This window comes from Glandiceps talaboti, chromosome 11 (genome assembly GCF_964340395.1).
Source record: "Glandiceps talaboti chromosome 11, keGlaTala1.1, whole genome shotgun sequence".
Lineage (NCBI taxonomy): Eukaryota > Metazoa > Hemichordata > Enteropneusta > Spengelidae > Glandiceps > Glandiceps talaboti.
In genome coordinates, this window is record NC_135559.1 from 18,626,933 (window position 1) to 18,639,191 (window position 12,259).

At 34.0% G+C, this 12,259-nt stretch overlaps 1 protein-coding gene across 1 annotated transcript; it reads left to right on the top strand.

Moving 5' to 3' along the window:
- Positions 1 to 2,535: 2,535 nt before the first annotated feature.
- LOC144442101 (uncharacterized) lies at positions 2,536 to 12,259 on the top strand. Its single transcript, XM_078131371.1, has 9 exons — positions 2,536 to 2,712; positions 4,007 to 4,172; positions 7,504 to 7,680; positions 8,264 to 8,402; positions 9,090 to 9,264; positions 9,868 to 9,970; positions 11,179 to 11,267; positions 11,576 to 11,748; positions 12,225 to 12,259. Exons 2-9 carry the CDS (start codon positions 4,017 to 4,019, stop codon positions 12,257 to 12,259), a joined length of 1,047 nt encoding a protein of 348 aa, XP_077987497.1. The 5' UTR covers positions 2,536 to 2,712; positions 4,007 to 4,016.

The window sequence follows — 12,259 nt, forward strand, 5'->3', positions numbered from 1 at the left end:
TGAAGAAAAATAATCATAAAACAGTCCTGAAATATTTGACACTGTCAGAATAATGTACTTGGTATTCTTAGGAAGAGTGTAAAGCTGTTTGCTGCCAAATAAAACACCTCATAAGCTATTTTGTAAAGTGGCTGACTTCACAACTTATAACAAATGTACTCTTGATTCTGTAGAATTCTTTACAAAGCTTGATGTAGCAATCTATTGTGATTCAATATACAGCCTGCAAAAAAATACCAGTGCATTTGCGTGACTGAAGGGAGCCAAGGAAAGACTATGCAAAGACAACATTAGGTAAAAACAACAGTGTGTGACTCTGATGTAGGTTCAGGTGACACTTTTATCAGTTTTTTATCTGTGGAAGATATAATGTATCAGTAACAGTTAGACTCTGTTGTTGTAATGTGTAGTGTTCTATAAGTAAACAGAGTTATGGTGTTCATACTTTGATAAATTTGACACTAATTACAATGTATGTCTTTGCATGAAACTTGTCTCATCCCTGCTTACCACAAGCAAGGAACTGCACCGGTGTTTTTTCACCAGTTGTATATGTCACCTGATATTTAGATAACGTTCATTAATGATTCAATGATGTAATTTTTTCACTCTGTAAATTTACCTCATCAAATCATATACAAAATACAGTCAGTCATACTTTGAATTGGTAGCTAATAACAGTGATAAATAGACTACAGTACTTCAATGAGTAGAAAACCCTAAAAAAAACTTTTCAATTACATTGCTATAAATTAGTCTGGAGGCTGTATATAGGCTTTTAAATCTGAAAATCTCTAGAGGATATCCGTTGGTATTTAAATCAGAAGATCTCTTCTAAGTTTTGAGGCGTAGATCTCCCTTCATTTTTATCTGAAGATCTGTAAAAGTTATCCTTTGGCTGTAAATCTTAAGATCTTTTCCAATGACGTGGGAAGAATTCTTCAGATTTCAGAGTCAACTTATAGCCTCTAAACTTTGAAGAGATCTTCAGCTAACATATAACCTCTATAAAACTACTGTGAATTGACTGGAAGATTTGTCATCGCAAGCTCTATTTTAATTGTTTTATATACAAGAAAAAAAGAGCCCTCAATGAGAATCTTTTCGTGATGTACAACTACAAGATAACATACAGTTTTAGTGATTCATACAGTTTTACATACCTGCTGACACCATTCTTGCAAACCAGAGCTGATAATCATTTTGCAAGCCTCTTGACAAGTGTGTCGTGGATGGTGTCGTAACGAGTCTGTGGTTTACGACAATGGCTAACCCAGATTGATTTGGTACTATTGAATTCTGTGATAATACTTACAGACATTCAAAATGTTGGTGTAAATTTTTTAACCATAGCTGAGATTATTTGAAGCATACTATGTTGTAGTGAGTTCTCATCCCTATAGTTCATGGAAATTGGAATCATCCAATTGTTTTCTATTGTTTCATAGGTCTGTTTATTCAGGGATAGGGGAGTATTGGTAAATTATGCTATGTAATTTATGTCTTCAAATTAACCCAGAAAAATTTGATGTAAACACATTTTGAAAATTTAGAATTACTTTTTATTTTGCAAATGTTTGTAAAATTATTTTGTACATCAGTTTTGTGATTTGTAATTTTTCCAATATCGTAATTTATTGTTTTCACTTTCTACCAGGACATAGAGTAACTTAATGATAAAGTTGGCTGATATTTATGAAAATTAACTTTTTCAAAGTCTGCAGATGATGAACATTTTGCATAAATTTTGCATCTGTTTAAATTTCTAGAATAAATGAATAGTTAAGATATCCTTTTGTTTATGGAGAAGTTATCCATATTTTCACTCTCTTCAAAAATTATTTCCCCCAGAAATGAAAATTTTGATAAAATTGTGACAAGTTGTGTGTCAGTCATAATTTGTACTTTATGGATTAAAAATGCAACGCTTTTTGAAGGAACATTGTCTGGTATGTCTTTATTATTTGAAAAAAAATATTTATTTTTTCATTTGCTCTCAATACTCTCCTTGCATGGTGAAAGCAAATATCAAAGTGAGGCTCTATTCCAACCAGCAAGGTCAGAGTCCTGGAAAGTAAACCACTTGATCTCTGAACATCACAAGTAATTGTAAATGATGTAAAATCATAAAATGACTCTCCAGAACCCATCATTTTATGAAAGTGTCTCCATTTCTGGAGTGGTGTTCCCCTTTACTAAATTAACAGTATGACTTTTAATACTCACATCAACTCTATTTTGGTTCAGAAGTGCAAAATTATTGTTTAATAAACTTAGAGAAAAGATACCAAACAAGTTTGCTCGTCGATGTATTTTCATGTTTCATCAAAAATCAGACACAAATATTTTACATTCATTGCAGTGTAATTGTTATTTCGCTAAGAATTATAGATATGTACCCCCCCCCCCCGTATGACGTGTACACGGCGAGATATCCTATTATCATCATCAACATAAATCACTGCGTCTGACACTTATCTAAGCTGTGACGTCGAAATGAATTATTCATGAGCAAAATGGCTGCCACCATTGAGGTTTGAATCGCTGTTTTACGACGGTATACGGAACGAGTGTACTATTTTCAAACATGTAGACGCCTCTGAACCTCATAAAAACACGCAAGAAGTAGTAACTAACAGATTTTTTTCAGAACTTTCCAGCATGACAGTCACGTAGAAGTGTCAGTGAATCTAAGAGTAGCCACAGGGCAGGGTGAGTACAGATTTTGGTACGAACTTGAAAAAGTTGTTTACAATCGTTACCATGTAACTAAACTATGTACCTGGCGGCAATTTTGATTTCGCAATCGATTTGTATAAAAGTGCTTGATTTAATCGAAGACGTCTATAATTTCGTAGATATATCTCAATGACGAAAGAGAAAACAATTACGGTGTCAATTGAGTTTGGAGCTACGCTGGGCATCACCTGTTTCAATTTGTCAAATTCTTTCGGATGAAAAATGGTATATGTATATTTGTGGCTAGTTTGACAAAAGAAAGACACATACATGTAATCTGTACAAAGAAGTAAAATAAACATTGATTGAAACCAAAATACATAACAATTAGCTTATCTAACTCTAATCTGTTGGTAATAAACGCCAGCTTCGTACAAAAAGATTACTTCAAGTTCAATAAAAACGTGACAATCGATAACATATGACCAAAGTTATGCACGTCATGTCGCATTCTTTTCTTGGGGTGCTCTATGTATGAAGTGTTAATCAATCTTTTGGTAAGCAATTTGTGATAACGATTTTGATGAAACCGTCGTTTTCAAGTTTGCCCCAGGTGACAAGGATCATGGGAAATAGACTGGGACCTTGTTGTTTTTCATACTGTCCCAAAACAAAAACTATCCAAACCACGTAGGTTTTAGGATAGCGTATATAAGACCAGAACAAGTGTGTGGGCTAGTTAAACGAATGTGGATAACAAGCATTATACTGTAAGACAATGAAAAAAGAAATCTGTATAAATTTACAGACTGATAAATATTACCAAATTTTTATACCAATGAGAATAAAATATTTTGAGAGATTGTTGATACTTAAAAGTCTGAAGCTAGCCATAGCTTCGAATTTTGAGTGAATTAAGAGAATTCTTTAGATTCAAAGCCTCTTGCCTGGTTGGGATATTATGCCCCCTCAAAATTTTGAAATTTGAAACATCAACTGATAATAAGTGAGATTTTACTAGTCTGAGAGTAAATAAGTTTATACTGAATGTACTGTACATGTGCTTATAAACTAAACTGAACTATTTACTGTGCTGTCCTATACCTTCTAACTCTTGGGCAGAATATGAGGGGTTAGGAAGAATGAGCAGTCATGGAGGTAAACACACTACCTCCATGGACCAGCTAACAATGTATCTCGACAGTCCAGTAAATAGGCTATGTGCTTGAATGCATGAAATGTAAAGGATGTCCTTGTATTTACCTTGTTAGAATGAAATGCTCATTGATACATATATGGACGTATATTTCATTTTTACCCTACGTAGGAGGTACACAATGTTCCTATCAAATGATACCAGGGAGAAGGCTCTCCTTGAACTGGAGAAGAAGAAACTAGAGTCACTTCGAAGACAGGCACAGGCCTTGAAAGCACTTCGAGATAGAACTCATGAAGTCGAAGAGGAAAGAAAAAAAAGGGAGGACGAAATAATGGTAAGTTGATAAGATAAAACAGGATTTATCAGAACAAAAATTAACTTTGTTTTTTTTTGTTTTTTTTTGTTTGTTTGTTTGTTTGTTTGTTTGTTTGTTTACACTGTAAATTGATAAAAGCAGCCCAGTGTGTTCTGAAGTAGTGTACCATTGTTTTTGTCATTGGAAATTTGCATAATAAAAGACCCTATTGTCTTAAATTTGTAATTTTTTTCAAGAATTCATAAAGGCCAGGGTCTCAATCCCAGGTTCATGCATTCACAAGTGATATCTTAAGAGTTGAGTAACTGCATAGAATCGTTCTTTTATTCTGAATTAACATTTCTGTATCTCTGCCAGATAACTGTTTTCAACACCTAATTTTTTATCTGAATCAGAACTAGATTTATAAGGTGAAGAGATCTGAGCTAAAAATCCCAAACAACCATGGTTAAATTTTAAAGACCTATGTTTGAATTCCATGGGCTTTAATTACTAGTAGAGCCATATAGATCAAATGAGATATTTTTTGGACCAACTGTTCTGTATAGCTCTGCCAGACGTCTATTTTACAAGTTTGAAAGATCCAGTCATTGACCCATTTATGTAACCTAACAACTTGCTACTGCTTCAGTGGTTGGAGCATATCACATACATAAGCTGCTTAGTAGAAACAATGACAGACCAAGCCAGTTTACAGCACTGTTAAATTTACATCGTTAGCTGGTCATACCTCCTAGCCCTCATTTCAACAGCACCATAAACAGACTACAACACCAAACTACAATGGACCATGCAGGCTACTATTTTACCTACCACAAATTTCTTATCTATTTGACCTTGACACCTGAAATCACAGTGTTTACATCTATTTATTCAGGTGTGATAACACAAATCAATACCTTGCCACTTATGTTGTAGCATGTCCTAGATTCTCTGTATTTGCATACAATCAATAAAACCAGGGTTGGTACTACTTAATTACAGTTTAATGTCTTGTAACCTATTGTACTAAACTATTGATAAATAGTCTGTTCTCATGAAAAATACATCACGATTGTGGTACCCCCCCCCTCCTGTCTTGTAACCTATTGTAATAAACTATTGACAAATAGTCTGTTCTCATGAAAAACACGTTATGATTGTGACCACACCCCCACCTCACCCCCAGCCTGGCTATGCCTATGGTTTTTGATTATCATTTTGTACACCATTGACCTATCAGTGATTTGCTAAGTTTGGGGAACCCAGTAACAGAAAGGGGTAACATATGGCAGTGTTTTCCCCAGAGTGTATGGTAATTTTGTTTGAGCACCCAGGAAAATGACATGGGAATCCCGGTATATTTTACCTACTTACCGCCCTTAGCAAAAACACTGCCTATGCAATACATATATATATATGAATCAATACTATCATGTATTTGATACACAATAGTTTAATGTTTTATGTATATTGTATGTTCTTGTGTTATTATTTCTCTGTGTGTACTTTAAATCATGTAGCTGTAATTAATATTTTGATCTCAAATAACTTTACACTCAGATTCTGTCCATAAATAATATCATTGCGAACAGAACATGACTTCTTTGACAGAACTGGAGACCCACGTATGAAGAGGAGCTCGGTCTCCTTGAAATATTTGGGTTAGCAATGTTTGGTTCACCTTAGTGATGATCGCATAATGTCACACAAACTCAACAAATTTACTTCTAATGTGATATACAGTGCTGGGTTTATGGTACTGTAGTATTTTGATGTGTTTACATCATGTCTGTAAACAGGTCCGTAAGGTTGGAATATCATGTTTACCATCATGTTTTTACATTGTATCGATTGCAGTGGTACCAGTGTGACCACTACAATTTACATCATAGTTTACATCATTATAAACGTGTGATGTCGCACTTGTGAATGTTCATTTAGGGGAGGGGGTTTTGTCCTAAACGAACTGTGTTCACTTATTGAGCTTGTGCGACATTGTGCGATCGTCCCTTGGTCAAATGAAATATACCATACATACAATACAATACCATACAATACAATACCATACAATACAATACCATACCATACAATACAATACAATACAATACAATACAATACAATACAATACAATACAATACAATACAATACAATACAATACAATACAACATATGCCTATTGTGAATTTGATTACACTCATGAAACCATAGAGATGATATTATTAGTCTAAAAGTTCAATAAATTGGGTGACTGCATTTCTGGTAATGTTGATTCAATATGGCCTTCATCCTCTTACAGTTGGATTTGCCACAGGAGTTTGTACTTTAGATTTGTCCACAGGGGCTTGTGGGTGTATGAATCTACAAATAAAATATTTCTTGACTTATTACCTATTAGATATCTGCAATCTCACAGAGATTATATAACAGTTTATACAGTAATAGTCATAAAATGCAGGGTTTAGTCTAACATCTATTTCCATGGTGTTTATCATAAAAATTTAATTATAAAATTACAGACCACAGGTCACTGTGATTTTGTTGAGATGCTGATACAATACAAATGTAGTCCTGATTATATATCACATATGAAAACCTTTTCACGTCAGCTTATTTAAATCCAGACTTAGGATTATTTTATAAAATCTGTCGCTACAAAAAACACAAAGCCTACAGATAGGTACGTGTAGCTACTGTTGAAAACTATATTAAATCAAAAAGTCCCCAACAGCTGTTACTTTGTCAGCTTTCATGGTGTTTCTTTTCAATAGATGTGTAAAATCGCACTCAAATATTGTCACTTTGTATTGATATCTTCAGTCAATATATTGTTAGCATAAACTGTTATCATTTTTTTTACCCAAAAACATAAAAAGTGTGTCTTCCTCCACTTCCTAACCCCGGTATATTTTTTATGGTTTCTGCCATATTTAGACATGACTTTCAAACTAAATATTTTTAGTGAATGACATACAATCACTAACAAACTAGTACATAAGATAGTTTATTTATTTATATATTTAGACACACATAAACTGTACTTGTAGTAATGGTAGTGAAAAGTAGAGGATTTTTATGACCAGAAGGTGTATTGAAAGTTGGAACCATATTGGCCTATGTCAGGAAATGTATTCACAAGGTGTAAAGATTCTATAGGCAAATCAAAGCAATTCATTGGAATTAACTGGAACAAACTGGAATAAATTTTCTGAACCAGAACCTTGCCTGGATGATGTAAAAAAAAATGTGATCAGTTTTGTTATACAAGGCAATGACAAGTTTAAACTAAATCAAACATGGTGGAGATACCAGGTATAAAACATTTGACAGGTGCACTAATTCAGTTGATATCTTATGTTATTTTACTACAGGGCAGACTTACTGGTTCACTGTTGAAGAGAGAGATTAATGATTGGTTTGGACCTGAGGCTAAAAATGCTGCCCTTAACAACTACTCTCTTCCTAAGACACTACCACCACCAGCCACATATATACGACCTAAGGCCAAGCCAAGATTATTAAATGATGTACTTACAAAACGGAGACAGGTATGGTACAATGTTTGCCTCAAAAATCTCTATATTCCTATATCATAATACAGAGCTAAAAATCCACAGGCAGATTACTGGACATGCCTGTAACAGGACCTGTACAGATCGTTTAACAAACAAGTGCCGTTAGAGGGTCTGTAAATTCTGTAAGATTTCATAGCTGTATTCACATCTATGTAACAGGTCTGTTGGCACAGGCTTGTATACAGGTGTGCAATTTCTAACTATACATTTCTGTGATCACATGACTGAAAATTGAAACAGGGATGTACAAACAGATTTGTATCTAGAGATACATGTACAAGTTCTGTTACAGGGTCTGCAAATTTGGTAAGATTCCAGGACTGTACACACAGGCATGTAACAGATCTGTTGGTACAGGTATGTACACAGGGATTTAATTTCTGAGAACATCTAAAAAAAACCCAGGTCATAGTAATGTTTGAAGCGTATGAAATTAGGATAAAATCAGACCAGTGACACACCTTGTCTCCAAAAAAAACTTTCTTGATTTGTGGTCTCATGCTGGCCATATCTTGTGCTTTTTTTCTCATTTTTTTTGTTACTTTTTTCTTTTCAGGAACATGAGCAGAAGCAGGCTGAAATTCAGGACAGTATGAAAATGCTAAATACTGAAAAACAACGGATTATACATGAAAGAGAAAGACTTATTGAACAGAAGAGAGAATTATTGAATCCTTCACCATACTCAGTACTAGGTAGGAATTATCGAACGAATTATCAAATATTTCTACCTGAGCACTCATGTTTATGAAGCTGACAATGAGAAGACATTTCAGAAAAGTGCTGCCATATATCAACCTCATTGATATTTTTCATCAATCTAGGGGGTCAGGCACCAAAATATTTTGTCATAATTTTCACCAATGTAGGGGCAGGTATTAACTATCTATCTATCTATCTAAAAAATTTATATAGCGCCAAATATCCAAAGAAAACAATGTTCAGTGGCACTTAGAGTTAGAAAGGAGATAAAAACTTACGGGGCAGGTGCTATACTGGGGCCTTATCATAAATTTCCTACACTTTCTAGTAGTGTTAGGTTTTAGCTCATAGAAGGGTTAATCCCAAAATGTTAATTATCTATAACTACAGTGGACGAAGGACATTTTATCTCTACTGGTTTTTGCCTTTATATATCAATATTTGTTTGCAGTTGTTTTGACCATTGCTGTTTTATGTTTTTGTTAATTTTCTGTCGTCTTTATGTGTGAAAGGAGTGGAGAAAACTTGTCTCTTTCCTACAGTAGCGATTATTTTTGGTAGTACCCTGTAGAGGCTTAAAATGGAATTCTGTTGTTTTTAACTAATGTGGCATAAAAATCTTTTTGTTTCTATCTCCAGTGGCATAATAATAAAATTGTTTTGTTTTTATCTGTTCCTAGAACCATTCCATTTTCCATCCCGTCCACCATCTCAAAGGACAGACTCTTCCCTGTCTGAGAAGAGTATGTGGCTGCCTTCAGGACGTTACTTAGAAAGTGTTCACAGTGACCGCTCCATGATACAACATGCAAGACAAAATTTACCCATCATGCAATCACAACTCAGGAGAATGAGGTATGACATGTTTTTAACCCTTCCACCCCTATAAGTCAGTTGCATTTGTTGTCACCCAACATTCTTCTATGGTAGGAAGATCCCACTTTCTATGAAAGAGATAGACATATTATGTTGATTTTGGAATGTGAGAAAATGTGATATTTTGTCGATGAAGAACAGTAGGAAAAATCAGAAATTCTCAGATTATTATCAATTTTCAAATGAAGCTCTAAAAGTTTGGTTATTTTCTTCTGTTGTCATCAATGTAGATGCAAACCATTGTAAAATGAAAATAGAAAAGCTGGCATTTGTATTTCCTGAAAGCATTTTGCAACAACAGTCCCTTTATGAATAAGGCAGGATGGGTGATGGTGTCAGTGATTTTCAACTCGTACATACGCCTCGTCACGGTGTACCATACAGACTATGAATATTCGTTAATTTTGGCATTTTAAAGATAAAACTTTGTTTTGTAAACCACCCTCATTCCTTGGTTTTACAAACCTGACTTGACATCAAACAAAGATTTCATTTTGTATGGCCTCAAAATATTTTGTTGAAAATTTACCATCATAGAATAAACATAACTTAATTCATTATTTATGTTTTTGAATCCAACAGAGATGACTATGAGAGAGAAAGACATCTGGTTCTTAACACTCCATATATGGGTGAAAACGGTATCAACTCATATGAACCATGGCAGTATGAAGACTATTATTTGGTTAGTTTATTTATTTATTTACATCAAAATTAGAATATTACTTTTCAGTTCAACAATGTCAAGAAATTATTGATGATGGTTGTGTGAAAAGATATCTAAATTTATTTTTACAAGGTGCTCAGAATTGTCTACTACCTGAAATTCAACTTTTAAATTTTAGGACATCTATTTCCTCCATAGGAATATAAATTATATGTTCTGAAAAATACATCGGAGGCACAGAAGTCTTTCCTTTATTAGAGAAAGAGGGGTTTATTTCTTGAATTAGGAACTATTCTCAATGTATCTCATTTGCATAATCACAGTGAAAATACCGGTTTTATTTCTAACTACATCAACATACACAGTTATACATACAGCTAAAATAAGCAGTGTTTGCCATACCACAAGAGTGTACATAACATATACATTTACAGCTAAAAAACAGGGAGTGTTCACCAGAAGACTTTACATAACGTTATACATTTAATGATCAATAACAATCATGCTGTGTTCAGTAGTAAAAGTGTTGTTATCTATCAATGAAACTTTCCTCAATAACAATTATGCTGTGTTCAGAAGTAAATGTGTTGTTATCTATCAAGGAAACTTTCCTCAATAACAACCATGTTGTGTTCAGTAGTAAAAGTGTTGTTATCTATCAATGAAACTTTCCTCAATAACAATCATACTGTGTTCAGCAGTAAAAGTGTTGTTATCTATCAATGAAACTTTCCTCAATAACAATCATACTGTGTTCAGTAGTAAAAGTGTTGTTATCTATCAATGAAACTTTCCTCAATCACAATCATGCTGTGTTCAGCAGTAAAAGTGTTGTTATCTATCAATGAAACTTTCCTCAATAACAATCATGCTGTGTTCAGCAGTAAAAGTGTTGTTATCTATCAATGAAACTTTCCTCAATAACAATCATGCTGTGTTCAGCAGTAAAAGTGTTGTTATATATCAATAAAACTTTCCTCAATAACAATCATGCTGTGTTCAGCAGTAAAAGTGTTGTTATCTATCAATGAAACTTCCCTCAATAACAATCATGCTGTCTTCAGCAAGTAAAATTACAACCTAAACTTGCAAAATGATCAACTTTATATGTTACTTATAATCTCCTGGTGAACCCTGTCTGTTTTAGCTGTATGCAATAATCATTATTTTGCCTTCATATCCTATAACTTTAATTTCTTTATTTTCTATTTTTTTTAACCCACTAGATGCGTGAGTTTGTACTAGAGTTAGTAGACCAAGTTTTAGATAATTATAGTCATGACAAGATCCGAGCAGCTGATTACGAAACAGAAAAGTATCCTTGTATATTCTGATGACATTTCTAATTTTTGTTTTAGAAGTCGTTTTATAAGTTGCAGTTGTAGTTGTTAGTAATCTTTCTGTAGCTGCTGTTTCCATATTTGCAGTTATATACGCAGCAGTAAGTGTTGTTATTAGTGAAGCAACTGTTGTTATAACTAACTTGTTCATGTGTTGCAGTTTCCATTGCTAGTGAAGCATTGTTGTTACTATTGAAGCAGCTCTTATTGTTGTTACTGTTGTTATAACTAACTGGTTCATGTGTTGCAGTTTCCATTGCTAGTGAAGCATTGTTGTTACTAGTGAAGCAGCTGTTATTGTTACTGCAACAGTAACTACTGTTTTCATTATTGGCCATGTTGTTCATGCTGCAGTAACTGTTGTTACTAGTGAAGTCGTTGCTGTTGTTTCTGATGCAGTAGCTGTTGTTGCTATATTTAAGGCTGTTGCTCATGCTGCAGTAACTGTTGCTACAAGTGAAGTCGTTGCTGTTGTTACTATAAGCAGCTGTTATAATTGCAGGAGGTGTTGTTTATGCAGTAGGTAACTGCAGTATAAAATGCTATTGTTGGTGCTATACTGGATGACTTTGCTGCAGGAGTTCATGTTATTACTGCAGCTGCATTCATTATCATTGCAATTGTTGTTGCTACAGCCTCAGTTATTGCTTCAACAACTATTGTATGTTGTTCTAGTCAGAAAGTTCATCCTTAATAACTAAACCTTCAGAAAAATTGCAAGAGAAGAAGAAAGCGATTTAGTAACATTCAAGAAATATCACGGAAAAGAGAGAGCTGTACAACTCATAGTAGAAGAATTATTATTACAGGTTTGTCGTCTTTACACATAATAATACTGAGAGTTTATAGAGGGCGCTAATGCAGGAAATGAAAGCATTTTCATAAACTTTGGGGTTCTGGAGAGTCATTTTATGATTTTACATTATATGCAGTTGCTGAGAAACATCCAGTGGAAATCGTCCTGTGA